Here is a 19,352-nt window from a genome sequence, read left to right as displayed (position 1 = left end):
AAAAGCATAAATAAATATAAAATGTAAATTCTTCACCAGCCCTTGAAAACCTGCTAATTCTCCCCAGCCTTTGGACCATAAGTTGAGTCTGCTTTTTCAGGAAAAAATAGCAAAAAGAGGAGGACATGCAGGAGTGGGCTGGGGAAGGAAGATAAATTATTCATGCTAATGATGGATTTGGCTAATGAAACATTTAGATTTTAAAACCAAAACAAAAGCTTCTTTTGAACAAGTTGCTTACATTCAGTAAAAGAAGAAGAAAAAATTTTCTTCAGTTACTCTTTGAATCACTTCAGCCTTCGTACTTGACGTGTGGTCTGATATTAAATGGTTACTTGCTAGAAGCCACAGAGGAGCAGGAAGTGCTAAATGCCAAAGGGCCTTGAGAAACTAAAACACGCTCGGCAGCAAACCACTGAGCAGATCTCAGCCTCAATTACTGGTCTGGCTGATGAAAAACATGCATCAAATCCTATGCTGAAGCTGTTTGGAGCTTACTTTCTACTTAGCCAACCATGAAGATTGTCATCATATATAAAAAAAAAATTTTTTTAAGCCTGAGCCCAAGTATGAATATATTATTGTAAAATTTTTGTCTCAGAAACTATGCCATGTATAAATGACATGTAGAATACATGGTTTATATTTATAAATCATGGTATTCCCAGGGTTTCCCCTTTCATGCTTAATCAGGCTGGGCTAGTAACAAGAACCTACTCCAGTTATTCTGCAAGAGTTGGTGAGGAATAATGTCTTTTAGTCCAGTATAGAACAAGCAGGTTCTTATTTTGCATATATTTTGGTATAAACTCAGATTAGAAATGGCTGACTATATTCTGACACATGCTTCTTCTCCACACGCCCATCTATTTTATAAACTGAACTGTTTTTCAGGCAGACTTAAACTTTGTCAATGTATTCAGTACAAATGATTCCTATATTTTTCCTCCGCATCATTCTGAAACTACAAGTTACATGTAAGGCTGACCAGGATGGGATCTAACATTATGGGGTCATGGCCTAAATAGATTATTACAAAGAAGTAGATGCTTCAATTCTATGAGCATAAGTCAAATTTCATTTGCTTATGCTTGCTGCCTCTTCCTGATATTTTAAAATTTTTAATTGATGCAAAAATATTAATGTGAACCTAGGACAAGATGCACTAACTCTTGGAAATGACACAGTCATGCTGAGTTTCTAAATCCCACCAAATTATTACTTGTCTTAACTTCTACTATAGATTTCTACCACAAATTGTCTGCCTTGGGCTTCTTGCAAAATTCTGTACTTCAACCTATGTTGTAAACAAGTCCTGCTTAGTACGATGGAGAACCATGTTTTCCCATAACTCCCATATTTTCATAAAATGTACCAGAATCAGCTGCTTTATTTATGGTGTTCTCCCACAGCACAAATATTCTCCCTCATCAATCCCATCTTAGGACTGAAAGACAACATTTTTCTAACTCCCAGAGAGCTTGGTAGGACTCTTGCTTGGTGTATATGGAAACTGGAATCTGTAGCCATTTGGGGAAATACGAGTGCAAGTGCAGAGGGAAATACAGACACACCTTAACAGCTACCTACCCACCCAAAATTTACCTTTTCCCCTAGGTTCCATGCCCTCAGATAATCAGGTCAGTGTCTAGAGGTCAATGTCAATATTCTGATTTTCACCCTTTCTAGATTCTCAAATACGTTCAGCTGTCAAAAATGTGTCCTTTGCATGAACCAGAGAGTTTGTTCAGTAAAAAGACAATCTGACATTTGTTCACTTTGCAAAGTGGGGTACTCTAGCCATGAAAATCTTAAATAAGTCCAAAAATCATGAATTTTCTTTTCTAACATCATCCACTTTGATGCTCCGATCACTACATGAAAGCTTCCCCAGTTCTTCATTTAACTGGGGGATTTTAAGCAGTCTTTTCACCCACCCTACTTTGGAGTCAGCAGCAGATGGCATCATAGATGTCACTCATGATCATTTTTGAATAAATTAACTTGCAAAAATACCCAGAATAATCCTGGGATGTGCAAATTTTGAGACAGGACTGTCATTTGCACTCAGGCTTTCATTTTCTTCTGCAATCCAGCATCTGGGCTATGAGGTACCAATGAATTCTTGTCTGAATTCTTAGGTAGGTTTCTTTTGTCTGTCATAAGAAGGACTCAAAAAACCCCATGAAAGGAATGGAAAGATGCATGAGGAGCTCACCTCTCCACCTGAAAGGTGCATTTCTTACTAATGCAATAAATGACCTGAAACTGCTTCTTGCCAAAGAGCAAGACCTCAAGAGGAACTGCAACAATACAAGAGTGTCAATCCCAGAGCAGAGAGATCTGTGTTTTTCTGACTTCTGGTCTGAGCAGTACGGTTCCCTTTTCACCAAGATGTACCTCGCCACAGACCTCACTGCCTTCAGAGCAAAAGGCAAGGCTGTACAGCAAAACCCACAACACTAAAAAGAGAGCGAACCGAAAACTGTCTACACGGACATGCAGATAAAGTGCGGGCACCGCAGCAGAGGAGGTTGGTGCCTGAGGGCTGTCACAAAGAGAACCACTGCCTCCGCTTCACCATCGGAGCACAGAGGTGGCTGATATGAAACAGCATCTCCTCCATCCTGCACCCCAGGACCCACAGCTCATGCTGAGAGCTACCTTCAGCCCCACAACCACCAAATCTAGATTTTGGATGAGGTCTGGGAAGGCATTTAACAGGGTCTTTTTTTGAAACGGCAGTTCAGTCCCCATCTGTATTGGACACATTAAGAAACTTGACTTACTTGATTCACCTTTAGAGTGGGTTTAAATCTAGTCACTAAACATGGAAGACTGCTTAAAGGTGTGTAATTCTAGCAGCTTTCTGCAAGTGGCTCTGGTGTTGCTCTGAAATTTTAGAAGAGTATGTTTTTCTTCACCAATCTCCTTCAGATGCTCTGGCAAACCAGCCAGTTGTCAGCTGGGGCGTACCACAATGTTGAAGTGATGCACATGCTATGCCTGTCATAGAGGCTTTGAACTTTCCTAACATTGCCCTTTTTCGGGGTCTACATCAAAATTCTAGATCATGCCACCCATACTGGTGATAAATATCACCTTATTCCTCCTAGGGGCTTACAAAAGGCCCGACAAAACAGTGGGTGAGGTGACAGCCCAGAAAGAGAAATTAAGTCATCTTCTACCACTAGCACTAAAACAAAAGGTTAGCTTTAAGAAGAAAGTCCTGAAAATATATTGTCCTTACACACTGGATGGCAGCTAATGAAGTGAGATGCTGTAAAGTGATACCAGGAAGTTGCTTCTGTCAGTGTGTAAGAATAGCAGAAGAAGAAGGAGTGGGGATAAGAAAGTACAGACAGCACAAACATGAGGATCCCCCCGACCAGCCTCACTGCACTATCAAGATACATACAGTACTGACCTAGAATAACAAACAGATTTGTTTTATGAACCACTGCCAAAGCTGCTTTAAAAAAAGCTATTATATTTCCCTTAGCTAGAAGGGTCTCTAAAAATATTGCCTTTTAATGGATCCGGCATTGAGAATGGTGGATCAGAAGGTGGTAAAATAAATGACATTGTGATCCTCTACATGGGTACCAATCACTGATGGAGTGTGAGGAGACAACCTCTTCTCAGCACAACTCATGCCAGGTTCTAGAAAATGAAAATAAATATGCAACAGAAGCTGCAAATTGTGACTTCAACAGCTGCAAGTGACTCAGCCCAGGAACAGGCATAAAGCAAACATTTTGCAGGTTATTTAAAATGCAAATTGTTCTTCTATACATGCAGCAGTTGGAGCACAGGTAACATCTGATGTAAATGAGTCACCTACTTTAAACAAATGATATGGCTAGAGAAAAAGGTAGAAGCAAAAATAATGACTCATATTGTTCCTCTAAGTGCTTCACATTTCTGTCCCCATTACAGTTGTTCTCCAGGTTAGTAGGGGAATGAAAAAGCAGGTTATTTTAATGGCACCTCAGTATAAAACCAATTCTCTAAACACCATATTAAAAATTAAACAGCTTTGCATCTTTAATGCATTCTTTCCTTTTTGAAGAGGGAATCAACTGTTATGTGGCCACATGTAAGTGTTTTTGTTGTGTCCAGTGAGCAGCTGGAAAAAAGATACAGGAAGCATCAAGGGAGAAAATATAGAATGAAAGAAAATGTGACCAAAAAAAAAAAAAGAAAGCAACACTTGTCCCTTAGTGGCAGGAAGCACATCCTCAAAATTAAAATAAAAAATCAAGTCAGGCAACAGGGATACTATAATGTCATGTGTAAGAAACTACAAGTAACAACACATCTTTGAAAACCCTTTCATTTTACTTCCACTGGATTTGCCAGTCTCTCATAATGAACCCAGCTCATTGTCAGTAGTTTTTGTACTTAAGCCACCAACCAACATAGTCTACATTGATATGGTCTCAATCTTGTCAGCCTCTGTGATGATCCCTCTGCAGGGATCCCTCTGGATCCAGGGGTGTACACATCCAGTCATAGGGCATTGTTCATGCACCACTCTCCAGGCAGTGCTGAAATACACCTTACCCCTAAAAGTAGTCCTTTCTGAAGCACTAGAACCTCCCCCCTCCTCCCTGTCCCAAATGACCTTCACCATAACTTTTAAGTAGTCACAGAAAAAAAGTAGAGCAGAAAATTATACAGAAAATGGCATGGAGTTGTTTTTGCTAGCAGCCTCTGGCCCCATAAGCTGAATCTACTTGCTCCTGTGTGACTAAGCAAGTTTTCATTCCCTCTCCCCTCATCAGGCAGGCGTAGCTGTATAGTTGATCTTCCCCAAGCAAATGTTCTGCTTCATCTTAAGATTCCCTGAGGACCAAACATAAGAGAACATTGTGGTCCATTGCAGACCCAACCACGCACTGCACTGTCTTGTGCTGCAGCAGAGGAGGTCCCTCAATGCACTCTGGAGCTTCCCTGATGGTGGTTCATAGGTACCTCTGCAGTAGTGTGTGAGTGCACCCAAAATACCGGCATCACCAGGGTGTATGTGCCTACAGACTTCTAGTCAATAGAGCAGGACTGATTTGCAACTGGGCAAGCACACATTGTCAAAATGTGCTCAGCCCTGCAGAGACCAGAATTTCATTTTCCTTTGTGCCCTGCCTCAGGAAACAGACTGAGTAAAACTTTGGCCACTTTCAAGTAGCTGCACAGTAAACTAGGACCCTCACTTCCTCTCCTTTTACACAGCAAATCTTCTCTAAATTCTTTAGGAAGCCTACTCTGTCCCAAAGGGCCAGCTTCCACCCCCAAATCATCCTGTGTGCACTTGCAGGGATTGCTTCCTGAAGAAAGTTGGTGGGATTCTGACTTGCACATCGGTTTTTCTCACCTATTAAAATCCCGAAGCAGATATAAGGGCATGAGGTAAAATTCTGACATGCAGTTGAAGTGTAATGTGTGAAGTAGCAAGATGAGGAGTTTTGACGTCCTGGGACTTTTTTGCCCTTGCAGCCAGAGTTGCTTTGCCAAATGGGTGCGTAGCCACAATGTTACCAGGATTAATTTAAATATGTGAACACAGGTATAAAAAGCCTGCAACTCTCCAAACATCTTATCAAGGAGTAGATCAAGCACCACGTACACCAGAAATTCACACTACTGGTCACCGAGAAAAGACAAGTCCCACGTCTGGGAGAGCAGGGCAGGGTGTCAAGGAGGATGTCTTTTCCCGAATTCCCAAATTCAGCTCGGCTCCGAGGTCTCCGACACAAGGACCCTTCCCTCCCTCCCCCTTACCTGAGCCGCCCACGTTGGACCGCAGCAGGCAGGTCCTCCGGGAGGAGGAGAAGGAGGAGATGTCGCTTTGGGAGCGGCCGCGGGGACCGGGCAAGGACCAGACGGGCAGCGATGCTGTCCCGCTGCTCCCTGGCCTCTCAGCCATCGTCGACGGGGAGCCGAGAAGGGCAGGGAGGAGAGAAGAGGAGGGAGAGAAGCGGCGAGGGAGGGGACAGGGAAAGTTTGCGGAGGAAGAGCCGCCCTTCTCTTCCGACCGCCCCGCCGGGACGCCGGCGGCGATTTTGGGTTTCTGGGAACATAAATTTTGTATTTGCACAGGAGCGAAGCAAAATGGGGGGTTGGGTGCGAGGATGCAGCCATCCCCCGGGGTGTCTTCATGCTCCCGCCATTGCGATCTCTCGGGGAAAAAAGAAAAAAAAGAAAAGAGAATCAGTTAAAAAGAGCCGAGCAACCCACACCACCACTTCTGTTTTGTGTAACAGGGTGCCCTCTCCCCCGCAAAGCCGGAAGGTTGCACAAGGCATCGCATCCCTGCGAGAAGAGCCGCGAGGGAGACGAGTCAAATGTCCCCCCCATCACCTCCCTCCCCATCTTTCTTAAGGATTGGGTTGCATGTAAGAGACTTAGCTAACTTTGGCAGGAAGGTACTCTCCTTCCTTTCAGATCAGTCACACAGACCTAGGCAGAAGCAAAATCAACCTGCATGGTTTCATTTCCTGGTGTTTTACAGAAACCCTTTCACAGCAAGATGCATTTTTAAGAGGAAATTTAATGTTTACACTGCTTCTTTCAGGCAAGTCATACTACATTCTACCTTGAATAAAATCCTCACTGCCATGCAGCCACAATGACAAAACCAGAAAAGCCTGTACCTTATATTTTTAATGCATCCATAGTTGCATTATCTAGCTATCCAATGTGAAAGTTGCATTCAGGCTGCATTTGAACAACTATGGTTCTCCAGGTCTGAATCAAAATCTGTCAAGTCTGAAATTTGTCCATGCAAAATTCAGTTTCTGGTTTCTGCTTCCAAAAACAGGCAAGTGCCTTCGTCTCAATGCCGAGCCCCGTGCACTCCCCAGGCACCGAGGTTTTGTGATCTTCCCAGCAGTCACCCTCTGCATTTGTCCAAGCAATTGATCCAGTACATGTCAGCCATTAGTCAGGTCAAAAGGCCTTTTTTGCCTAGCTTGTCCCAGGGAATTGCCTTCATTATTTCCTCTCCTTCTTCCCTCTGCTGACAGACCAGCCTGCTCCTTCTCTAGCCGCAGAGCTTTCCCAGTGGGACTGTGCTGTGAGAGGGAGAGGCAGGGGCTTCTCCTCGCAAGGGCACGGCCGTGAGCTCCTTGCTTACAGTCCCTCTCATGGGGCCCAGAAGCTCCATGGTCACACAGACAGCACGCTGTACCCATGCTTAGAGAGCTTTTGCAGCTGCACACACCAGTCCTGTGCTAGTCACAAAAGCTGACAATGTGCTATTTTTATTATTTACCCTTTGCAACTTGCATCATTACAAATGTGATTGTACACCAAGGACCTTTTTCCCCACCACAGACTTCAGTAGCTGGGCGTGTGTGGGCTAGTGACATTTTCTGGACCTATTTAGGCCTTAATCAGAAGTGTACTCATCCCTGCTATTTACTGAAATGTTTGCCACTTTTCTTTCTTTTTTAAGAGATGTGATCAAGTTCATTATTGAAATACACAGTCCCTGCTTCAAACCTCACCAAAGTTTATGGCAGGTCAGCAAGCTTTGGGTCAGACCCTGAGCTTTTTTAAAATCATTTTTCCTTCCAAACATTTTGAGCCACAGAGCAATTGTAACTTTGTCGTGCTGTACAAAATGTATGCTTCAAAATTCCCACATTACGGAGCGGCTCAGTGTCTGCAATCCTTTAGTGTGATCGAAAAGGAGAACATGAAGAAATCAAAAGATAAACTAGAAAGGATACCATAGCAAAAGGTCAAAGGCATCTAAAGATTCCTTTTGAGAAGCAAAGTGACTTCTAAAGAGGTGAAGGCAAAAGAAGACATAAAGTAGGTCAACAGTGAATGTAAAAGAGATATGAAGAGGCTCCTGTTGTAATATCAAAGTGCTTTGGTAAATCAGAGTAATGTGAACAGCCAGTCAGAAAGAATAATATGATAATCACAATGTTTTTTATCTGACTGTAACTTATTATATTAACCAATGTATATAAATGAAAATATTACAAAATTATGTACATCTTGTTTTCACAGCCCTTGAAATACTTTTTAAATTAGATGCAACAGCTGTGCTTAATGGCTCTGGAAACTGAAGCTCTGTTTCCATAGAACATCCTTCCCAGTTGGAGAGAGATTAGTTCAGTTGCCTGCTCATTCATTTTCAACTGTTCTGATGAGATTGCCAAAGAAACTTCCATTTGTGGTGATGATTATGGAAAGTTAGTATCTGCTGACTAAACCAAATTATTTCGGAAAGACTGTCCCATGGCAGCTGGGGGCTGAAATAAAAATACAGAATTCTGGCGTCAGGAAAGACTGGAGAAGCACCAGCTCGGGCAACAAGTTGCTGGAAGATGTATCTGTTAAAGTGTGTGCCTGCCACCCGTGATCCGCAGCACAAACGTCAAGTGTCTTCTACGGAACTGAGGCAGCTCCAGCACAGGCCATTCTAATGATCAAAGAAATGTTTCCTTGACAGGCTTTGGGGCACCTCTCTACCTGGGAAGCCTCCACGTTCAAGTCGGCTGGAAGGAGCTGCAGAGCGATGTTACACCCTGTCCTTCTTGGGAAGGGGAGGGAAGCTGAGCCTGCGGTCGTAAGCAGGCGGAGAGGACGCAGATCCAAGGCTCAGGCCGGGGCCCCGCTGTAGATCCAGCAGACACCGTCAGGCCGCTCCCGGGCGAGGCTGACGGGGCGTCCAGGGTAGGAGCACGGTGGGATGTCGGCCGAGGCATCAGCCAGTTACTTCATTTTCTTAAAATCCTTAAAATCCAGGAGGCAATTTGTGATCGAGCAGCCAGATAGAGCGGCACTGATGGGGACGAGCCCCCCGGCGGCGGGCGGGGCGGAGGCGGCGCGCAGGAACGGCGGTGGCGGCTGGGAGCCGCCAGGGGCAGAGCTGGAGCCCGGCACCCGCGTTCGGCCGGCGGGCTCGGCGGGGCGGGGACAGTCGGAGCTCGGCCCACCCGTGCCCTTTCCTTTCCCTTCCCCAGCCCGGCCCGGCCCGGCCCGGCCGAGCAGCGCCGCAAGCCCCGCCGCGCGGAGCCGCCTCCTTCCCCGGCCCCGCCGCCGCCATGTCGGGCCCGGGCGGCCGCGCCGCGCCGGCGCTGCTGCTGCTGGGGCTGCCCGGGCTGCTGCTGGCGCGGCCCCGCTACGAGCCCACCTGGGGCTCGCTGGACGCCCGGCCGCTGCCCGCCTGGTTTGACGAGGCGAAGTTCGGCATCTTCATCCACTGGGGCGTGTTCTCGGTGCCCAGCTTCGGCAGCGAGTGGTTCTGGTGAGCTGCAGCCGGAGCGTTCTGGTCGCACCGGAACGGCTGCGGCCCGAGGGCTCTGCTTGGAGAGCAGCGCTCAGGGCAGGCGGGGATGGTGTGGTGTCTCCCCGTACAGCGGTGGTGTGGGTTGGAGCCCCTCTGCCGGCTCACCATGGAGCTCAGGTGTGTGGGAAGAGCTCTGTGTCCACCCGAGGCCATGGTCTCCATGGCGCCGTTTGCGGAGGAAGTGGAGTTTAAAGTGCTTCTGGTGTGTCTGAGCGCCTGTCTGCCCAGCCCTAAAACCCCTGAATACCTTGGCTGAAGTGACTAAATTAAACAGAGAGCTGGTAGAGCTGAGAGAAGTGCTTTGCAGCACACCAGTGTTGGTGAGAGAGGTGGTTGGTGGAGTGGCCGAAAGAGACCCCTCCAGGACCACCATGAATGGATGGGTGAAGGGGTTGTCCCTTGTGGGAACAGGTGTTTGGGATCGCCCGGCCTCTGGAGCAGCCTTGTACAGCTGCTGGAGCACTGTGGGGAGCGCAGGAGCCCATCACTACCCTTACTTGGCAAGCAGCCTTGCTGTTTTCTTGTGCACATGCTGTGCTGCTGATGGTTTTCTTCTCTTTTGTTACCATTACTGCTATTATTCAAGAGTGCTTTGCTCTTAAGAGAACCTATAGCTCTGATCCTTCAAATAATTTTAGTTCAGAGGCTCAATGAAACCTTTGTTTTGTGAGTGTTCATTGGTTCAGGCCCTTTGGCTGTAAGCATATTTTTGCTGTGATCTTTCCATCCTCTACCAAGTACTTCCTGTGAGACTTCAAGTGAGACACATCATTATTTACAATATGAAGATAAGAGCAGGTTTGTGGCAGAGCTATGGTGAACCTTAATTACAATATTTGCAAAACAAGCCAGCATGTACCTAATCAATGTTTTCTGACAATATTTTACCTGTTCTTTTCATTATTCAGTTCAAGGGTTTCAGCAGGTTTTTAATGCAGACTACATTTACTAATAAATTACTTTTGGAGGGGTGGGACAGAACTAGGTTTGGGTTCAAGCTTCACTCAGAGTGCTGAACTCTGGTAGTAGTGCACAGATTCAGGATTGAGCATTTGGTTTCTGACCCCAAAACTCTGCTTTTTATGTTCCTGCAGTCTCCCATCCTTAGGCAGGTGTGGGTATAGAGCTGCTTCAGGGCCTTCTGACAGCATATGCAGTCAGATGACTGAGGTCCTGTATTAGCAGCTTCAAATGGAAGGTCATAAACTATTATCACCCATCCTGTCCTCCTTCCCTCAGAGCTGCACAGCCTTGATAAGGATGTTTCTAGACTCTATTCATGGCAGCATGGAAGTGTTCATGTTAGCAAACCATGTGACAAAGAGACAGAATCAAGGTTGTTACTTTTTAATTTAAGAAATTACATACTTTGAAATCAGAGTGGGTTTTTTGTTTGTTTTTATTTTAAAAAAAATTGTTTGCTTTTCTTTGTTGTTGTTATTTCCTCTGCCCCTGGTTCTTTCAATGAGGAAAGCTGTCTCAGCCTCTTTCTTTTAAGGCTTTTTTCCCTGTTGGCTGCCAGAGATTGTGTTGGTTTATGCTGAAGTGGTTTTGGGAAGGTTACAACAATGTTCACACTATGGTCTTAGAGAGCTGAGGTCAGAGTCCAGCTCTGGACAAGAGAGAGAAACTCATTTCAGTCTATTTTCATGTATGTCTAAATTTGACAAGAGGATTTTTACTGCTCGGTTTCATTCATAAGAAGGTGGCAGAGATGCATTTGTAAGTGTGTGGCGTTCTTGCAGGGGCTGGTTTTTGCTGGAGGACATGCCTTCTTCTAGCAGGGTGCCTTTGCTTTGGAGCCTCAGGTGTGCAGAGGCTGCAGTGACCTGGTCACAGCTCTCTCTGGCCCCAGGGCTGTGGACTTTGGGTCACTCAGCTGCAGTTGTGTAGAGGACTCGGGACTGTCAGAGAGGTAAAGCTGATGGTCCCCATGTTTGTGGGTGGCAGGGATTGCAAAGTGGGGGGCAGAGCAGAGATGCCTGATGGCTGAGGTGTGAGACTTGAGGAGGTGAGTCATGCCAAGTCCAGGAAAAAAGCATTTCTCATGCCACCTGAGCTGCTTACCCAGACTGTATGTGCTCTCTAGTACAGTTCTGAGATCTGGGTATTGACCAAGACTGTCATTTTTTCATTCTCAAACTGTAGCTGCTTTTTTCATTGGTTCAGATGACATTCTGGGACCTTTCCAAAGTGTAGTGATTCAAAGATGTAGAGCATGGACAAACAGGATAGAGAAGAGGAAATCTTTGATAATCAGTACTCTTCTGGAGCAATTTTGTCTTATTGCCAGTGTCATGTACCTCCAAAGCCTCTACCTCTCAGTGTTAAATAAGAGCTGATAATTTCAATTCTCTTTTCTTTGTCTAAAAATACATCAGCAGACATGTTTTGTTCTGTTTTTTATAGGTGGTACTGGCAGAAGGAAAAGAGAGAGCCCTATGTGAAATTTATGGAAGCAAATTACCCACCTGGCTTCAGTTATGAAGATTTTGGTCCTCTGTTTACAGCAGAGTTCTTTGATCCCAACCAGTGGGCAGATATTCTGAAGGCTTCAGGTGCAAAATATGTTGTCTTAACCTCAAAACATCATGAGGGTAAGTGGAAGCTTTGTGAATGTTCGTAATTGTTGCATTTCTGTCAATAGATGAAAAAAGCAGGTGACTTTCCTGCCTTCTTAGAGACATCGAGAAAGCCAGAGAGGCATACCTGGCCCACCACAGCCAGAGAGGAAACAAAAACTACCCAAGAAATGTGCAGGTGTTTTCCTGACTCTTACACAAAGCTGTGGCCATGGAGTTGCATAGGAGGAGCAATAGGTTGTGCTGCTGTTGTCTTGCTGTAGGGAGGACAGCCTGAAGTGGTGGTGGCAGCTGAGCTTCCTGCAGTGGCCATAGTTTATTTTTTGTTTCTGTGCGATTTATTGCTGAAGGAACCATAAAAGTGAATTCTGCGCTGTTTAACATTTGGAGAGCTGCTGTTTGCAGGCAGTTAACAAACGCCATTGGTTTCTCCAAGGAATTTAGGAGCATGTTCTAGGAGTCAGCTTCAGATTTAGGAAGGTATAGCTCTTCCTGATGTAGTGCACAGAAGCCAAAACCTTGAACCAGATCTGTAGCTTTACAGGCACAATTGTGGTTTTTTAGCACTGTAATTGGAAGATGCTTTGCAGAGAAACATAAAGAAAAAGAAAGCTTCTGGAAGGAAATACAGTAGCAAAGAAAGTATAAAATATTAAGATATACTAGAATACATCTAATGAATGTTGTTGGTCTTTGTGAGATGTGGGTTCAAGGCTGGCAATTTGTGATGTGTCAGTTTTAATCTCAGCTCTGACACACATAAATCTTGAACTTGATGATGCCTGTGGTGAAATTACCAGTGACTTCAAAAGAACCAGGATTCTGTCCAATAGCCTTCTGCATGAATTTTTAGGTTGTTTGTGTAGTCAATACAATTGCATGTATCCAGTTCACAAAAATGTCGCAAGATTTATTAGGCAGTGAGTATAAAGCAGTTTGAGAGTGAGAGTGGAGCTCCTCTGGCAGTGGTCTGAGTCTGCAGTGCAGTAGTATTTGGAAGTGCTTGTGCTGGACTGGTGGATATCTGAAAGGTCAAATCCCTCCTGATATTTAATGCTGATATTTTAAAAGCTGTTTCAGGAGTTTTTGCCCTCTGCTTATACATGTATGGAGTAGTTGACTGAGCTGTTATAAATATGAAGGCAAACAAAAAGTGAACATTTGCATAAGATGGAAACAGAAGAGAAGAGAACAGTCTTTGAATGCAAATGATAGTTTGGGCTTTCTGCAGCTGAGAAACAATTTTATCTTCCAGCTGCTGATCGTGTATATACAGTTCACGTTTGATGTAGATGCCTCAAAAGCTGCTGTATTTTTGGTTAATTTCATAGAGTCATAGAGTTATAGAATGCCTTGTGTCGGAAGGGGCTTTAAAAGTCATCCAGTTAATTTAATTGGGACATACGAATAGACTGAATAATTAAAGAGAAGGAATAATTATCCTAAGCTTTACACAAATTAAAAATATAAATATATATGTGTATGTATTAAAAAATACATGGTATTCTGATCTTAAAACTACTATCATTGTGCATAAACAGGTTATAGGTACACTTTATACCATGACAACAATATTATTACATATATCATTTTTATCATTTTATTTTTTGCAACGCTTTCAACCATTTTCCAGAAAGAAGAAGTGTAACTTCCTCTCTTCTTCTTCTCTTTCTTATCCTCTGATTTTTCTGGTTTTAGGCTTTACTTTGTGGGGGTCCAAATATTCTTGGAACTGGAATGCTGTTGATGTGGGACCAAAGCGAGATCTTGTTGCTGAGCTAGCAACATCTGTTAGAAACAGGACTGACTTGCATTTTGGGTTATACCATTCCCTGTTTGAATGGTTTAATCGTCTCTTCCTTGAGGATGCCACCAATGCCTTTAAGACAAGAAAGTTTCCAACCAGCAAATCATTACCAGAACTCTATGAAATTGTGACCAAGTACCAGCCAGAAATAATTTGGTCTGATGGGGATGGAAATGCTCCAGATACTTACTGGAACAGCACTGGTTTCTTGGCTTGGCTGTATAATGACAGGTACATAATGATGCTGGTTTAGCTCCTTATCTAAAATTCTGCTCTGTGTCCAGTTTCATTTTCTGTTGGTTTTGTGGAACCTGTTACTTCTAGTTAAGAGGACTTAACAAAATAATAATTCTCCTAAAATACAGAATCAAGATCTTTCCTAGAATTATCAAAGCTAGCTTTAGAAAAAGACTGTTTTGTAGTTTTTAAACACATTTGCAAATTAATCAGTTAAGATGGTATTGGCTATTCTGTTTAATCATAGTCTTCCATAAGTATTTGCTGTTGCACAGAAACACAGGATAGCAGGACAATTTGAGAGTATGGGTACATTGTTGTCATCGCAGACTGAACATCTGGCAGTGGATATGAAGTGCAGAGTGATTTCTGGCAGAGCTCCTGTAAAAGTCTGGAGCTTACTTCCCTAAGAAATGCCGATCTAGACCTTTTATTAGCAAAGGATGAGAATAGAATTCCTGACATTGCACTTAATCTTATTGTAATAAATTAATAGTACAGAAGTCATCCAAAATGTTAGTTCCTGGGAGGGGTGTGTGCGGGAAGGGGTTATGCTGGCTGTGACTGCCTTTTATAGAATAAGCAATAAAACTCCTCTTTTCCCAGCCCAGTCCGGGATACAGTAGTGACCAATGACCGCTGGGGAGTTGGCAGCATCTGCACCCATGGCGGCTTCTACACGTGCAGTGACCGCTACAACCCCGGGCACCTCCTGCCCCACAAGTGGGAGAACTGCATGACCATCGACCGCAGCTCCTGGGGGTACCGCAGGGACGCGCGGCTTGGCGACTACCTCGCCATCGAGGACTTGGTGAAGGTACCGTGGGGCACAGCAGCTACTGCCACTCCCCATTTCTCTCTCCTGATTATTATATTGTGCTGGTCAATTACGTATCTGTTTTTATAAATAATATTATTTTAGTTCAACAGTGAATCTGTGAAATAATAAATAATTTTGTCAATTTCCAGCCTAACGCTGGTGGTATGGAATATCCATGTAACTCTTAACTTTTCTCTTAATCGTTTCTACAAAATGAATTTCTAGTAAAAATTCAGTCAGTTTCTTAGAAGCCATTCCCCTGTGAATAACTGGCCAAGGACTGATCTGGACATCTCATCATTACCTTTTCTACTAAGTTTCTCTGGTAACTGCATATGCAAGCTGATGAGAAGCAAACAGTTGCAGTTTCAGGGCTCCTGTGTAGGAACTCCTGATTAAAGTCTACATCTTTTCCCCTTTACAGATAGAAACACTTTATGACTCAGCAGTAGTTTTACTTTGTAGTGAGGCACTTTCCTTAGACATACAGGTAAACATTACCAGAAGCAGACAGCTGGCGTCGTTAGAACATTGATTCCCTTACTAGTCTAAGGTATTAAAAAGAGATTTGAAGCTTAGGATACCTGAATGCAAGTAAGACTGATCAGTCTTTCAGAATAATTCATTTAATTGCAAAATTCAGCTAATAAGGGAAAGATTGTTACTGTTGCTTAAGTCAAATCTGTTTCTAGTGCTGTCCTTGCAAAAGACAATTTCAAGTTGAAGTAACCTCTTTTCAGAGGCAGAAAGTTTGAATTAATTCAGCAGCTTGTCTCCAGCTGTCTCTCAGACTTAGCATCTCAGTCCATGATCTCTGGAGGGCAGTGTGGATATGAACACAAATTTTATAGACTTTGTAGGAGGCTTCCTTGTGTTTTACAGATGTTCCTGTAAAATAGGAAAAGCATCAAACAGGAGGAAGGAGGAAGTTGCTTTTCTAAGATTGAATAAAGATGAAGTAGCAACTGTTAGCCTTATTCTACTCTGGTGCAGGGAAATCATCTGTCCTATTGGTAAAACCCTCATGACATTCTTGCAGAAGTTGAAATGATAAAGAGTTGTATGATCTGATTGTAAGGTAGATTCAGGTAGATATATTGGTGCAAGAAGGTATTTGGGGCTGTTTTCTGATGTAAAAATTGACAGCAGAGCTTTGTTTCATGGGAGCTTAAATTTTGTATTAACTGTTGGGATGAACCCCAAAGTCTCAGTGTGCAGCAGAAACATAACTCATTTGGTTCATCATTCTGAAGCAGTACAGCAGACTTTAGAAAGTACTTCAAATATGTGATTTCATTACTCAGAACCATATGCTCTGTGTGTTTGAAAACATTTCAGCAACTTGCAGAAACAGTGTCTTGTGGAGGAAATTTCCTGATGAATATCGGGCCCACTCACGATGGTCGCATCGCTGTTGTGTTTGAGGAGCGCCTGAGGCAGGTGGGTGCCTGGCTGAAGGTCAACGGAGAGGCCATCTATGGAACGAAACCGTGGAGAGCACAGAATGACACGGTCACACCAGGAGTCTGGTAAGGCTGCTGAACCAAAATGCAGGCTCTGGAAAGCAGCACCAATGTTATGTGAAGCTTTCAAATCCCTAATGACTTGATGCTACGGAAATCACTGTCATGGTTGGTATGTGGTGAAGGCATTAACACCTTTGTTAGTGTCAGTAACTGCATCTAAAAGTGTGGATTAAGCTGTAGGTAGAGACTGTAGTTCTGGGATGATGCTGAGGCTGAAAGCAAAGCTGCAAGCATTTCTTAGTGATCTTTTGCTTCTTGGTGTAGGCTAATCTGTTAGGTAAATCTGTTTCCTTCCAGTGGGCAACAGAAATGAAAAAAAAAAAATCTGGAAATACAAGATTGCTATGAAGTGTTTATCTCAACAAAGGAATACTCAATGTCACTTGATGTTTAGAAAGAAAGTGGGAAGATAACAGCAATTACTTGGTCACTAAACATAGCCAGTCTCTGGCCTCCCCTCTGCCCCGTTACTTGTAGCTTCTCTAACATCTTAATGATCCATCAGGGTTTTGGCCTGGACCCTCTTGTCTCAGTGGGTGTTTTTACTCCCATTCCCAGTAAGATTTGGCCATCTGGCTTTAGCCTGGAGATGCTGAACTGTTGACTGTTTAGTAAAATCATTTTCAAGAGCAATAAAAAATTCTAACTAAATGAAGGAAGGAGGGAGGAATATTTCAGGGGTATGCCACAAGATTTCCAATGGCATCATGATGAAAATAGTATTTTTAAAAACTAGCTGTGCAAGGTGGAAACTCTGTCATTCATACTATTATTAAATTATTTTAGTTTGCATGTTGGTGTATAGATGGGAATTACCATGTTTTTCTGAATATAACCTACAATTATCTGTTAGTGATTCCACATCCTGCAAGTATCTTTCCTATATGGCTGAGTTGTTACATGTGTGCTAAAGTTAATTCAGAGGTAAACATCTGTAGTCAATTCTTTAATAGTCTTCATTACCTCTAGTTTGTTGGAACAAATTTTCAAGGAACAGTACATTATTAAAGGGCGTAATTCATCTGACAAGATGGTTGTGTGTGAAAATGCAATTAATCTTGACTTTTCTAATCTGTTTTTCCAGTCTTGAAAGCACTCTTGTATATCACTTCCAGAAATTTACAGGGGAAAACTGACATGCCTTTTTGTTCCCCATTTCCAACCAGGTACACTTTCAGCCCTAAAGAAGGGAAAGTCAACGCCATCTTCCTTAACTGGCCAGGCTCTGGGACTCTGGAACTTGGTGAGCCACGGGCTAAGCTTGGAGAAACACAGGTAAAAGACAGTGCACACACACACACCCCTCCCCTCCTAGGATGTATCATGTTCCATCGTGTTTATTTAAGTTTCTGGCATCTTTGGGAATGCTTAGCTCTTAGGACAGAGTACTTTGGAAGAGACCTAGCAAAATGTTTGTTTTCTTTCTGGGACCTCCTTGTCATAGGCCTCCCAGGGGGATGTTTCTTCTCTAACAAACACAATTAGACTGAGATGTTGCTGGGATATGGCTTTAGCTTGCAAACTAAGAATCACAGAGGCCAAGGAGCAGGGAAGAAAACTGTGCCACCCCTCCTGTTTCCTGTGTAGACTTCTAACTCAGCATGACTTTTCTTTAGAAGTAGCTGTCCTCATGACTTTGGTGATACTGGAGTTGCTGTAGTTGTGCAGTTGTTTGAAGTCAAAGCCTTGCAGGAAGGGAACGTCCGCAGGGTTTTTGTTGCCCAGGGAGGCTGAAGAGTGAGTCAGTGTGACCCTAGATGTGCATCTTATACCAAGTGGAGGTCAGAAGTTGAGGACAGTGATGCCACACCTACGTTGGAAAGCAGCAAGTAGCCCAAAGGAAGCAGAAGTTGGTATCAACTGTGTGCATTTGAGGGGGAGATTTACTTTGGCTTAGCTCTGCTCTGCTCTCATGCATTACATGTCCATTATCTGCTGAAATGCATTAGGGGTGTTTCTGGACTGCCCCTTCTGGTGTAGTTCCATATGAAAGTTGTCTGACTGGTGCCAAGACAGCTCCATGAAAAGGGAGAGAGAGTAATTTCAGAAGTGATGGAGATGCCTCTTGAATTTTGGGGGGGCAGCTAGACTCTATGTGCACTAGAGAGTACTGTTCCTCAGCAGCAGAGACTGGTCTGCAGCTGCTCCAGCAGGTCACCAGCTGGTGTCAGTGTCACCATAAACCTATTTGTGGTTTTTAGTCCTTCAGATCAGCCTTCTCTTAGATACGTGGCTGCACTCTGTAAGAGTGATGCTCTTTCAAGACTACAAGTTCCACCATGGGAAGCAGGCATTTTGGAAATAGGGGATGCAAAGCTCTGTAATGTGGCACCTCGATCCCTGCTTAGACCTAAATCCCACCCCAAATACTTCCAAAAGGTGTTTATGTACCTTCTACAGCCCTAAGTACTTCTCAAGACCCAACATGAGTAGCTTTTTTACTTGCATATCTACTTGCAAATGTTTTCCCATTACCTTTAATAATTATCACTCATTTGGCTGGTAAGTAGCATTTAAGGATACTTACTTAGTAAGGTAGCTATAGATCAATATTTATTTTGTCAATATTGCAATGATATGTACTTAGAAAAGGTGCTGTTCTAACTCCAGTGTATGTTTCTATTTTAGGTGAAGCTGGCTGGGTACAAGGAACTGCTGAAGTGGGTTGCCCTAGGAGAAAAGGGAATGATTATTGCTCTACCTCAATTAACTCCTCAGCAATTGCCATGTCAGTGGGGCTGGACCTTACAACTGACTGATGTAAACTGATCCACACTCTGCTGGAGCCCTGGCTAGCAGGGGATGCCGATGTTTTGCTCTTTCTTATCCCTGGTTTTAAACTTACTTGTTTGACTGAGAAACACCAATAAATTCACTTTTTCTGTGAGAGGTGGGCTGTTATTAATGGATGGAATGGAACAAACCTCACAAAGTCTAGCACTAAATAATTGATCCTCTGCATACAGTTTGTTTCTCTGAACTTGTGTGAAAAATTGAGCATCTCCCTTGACCTCTACACTTGGTTTAGTCAGTTTCTGGCCAAGTTATGTGAAGAATAAGGTGGGGGAAAAAC

At 43.7% G+C, this 19,352-nt stretch overlaps 2 protein-coding genes across 4 annotated transcripts in view; one reads left to right on the top strand and one right to left on the bottom strand.

The window, feature by feature from the left end:
• Window positions 1-5,942, bottom strand: part of PHACTR2 (phosphatase and actin regulator 2) — a 132,858-nt gene extending 126,916 nt beyond the window's left edge. For 2 of the 3 annotated variants that reach the window (XM_010400053.4, XM_010400076.4), the window contains exon 1: window positions 5,782-5,941. In XM_010400053.4, the coding sequence (XP_010398355.2) occupies window positions 5,782-5,926 (145 nt within the window). In that variant the 5' untranslated portion in view covers window positions 5,927-5,941. Of the gene's footprint in view, window positions 1-5,781 lie in introns of all 3 variants that reach the window. The other variant, XM_010400062.4, reaches the window with a different exon arrangement.
• Window positions 5,943-8,788: 2,846 nt separating this feature from the next.
• On the top strand, window positions 8,789-19,166 carry FUCA2 (alpha-L-fucosidase 2). The gene is given in 8 exon segments (XM_039568137.1): window positions 8,789-9,013; window positions 9,015-9,265; window positions 11,717-11,904; window positions 13,588-13,927; window positions 14,540-14,750; window positions 16,092-16,282; window positions 17,446-17,554; window positions 18,908-19,166. Coding segments are annotated over 8 exon segments (1,641 nt in total). The 5' UTR covers window positions 8,789-8,803; the 3' UTR covers window positions 19,049-19,166.
• Window positions 19,167-19,352: the final 186 nt, after the last annotated feature.

Source organism: Corvus cornix, chromosome 3, assembly GCF_000738735.6.
Source record: "Corvus cornix cornix isolate S_Up_H32 chromosome 3, ASM73873v5, whole genome shotgun sequence".
Taxonomy (NCBI): domain Eukaryota; kingdom Metazoa; phylum Chordata; class Aves; order Passeriformes; family Corvidae; genus Corvus; species Corvus cornix.
Note: the sequence above shows the minus strand (reverse complement) of the source record. Positions and strands in the feature narration are given on the sequence as shown.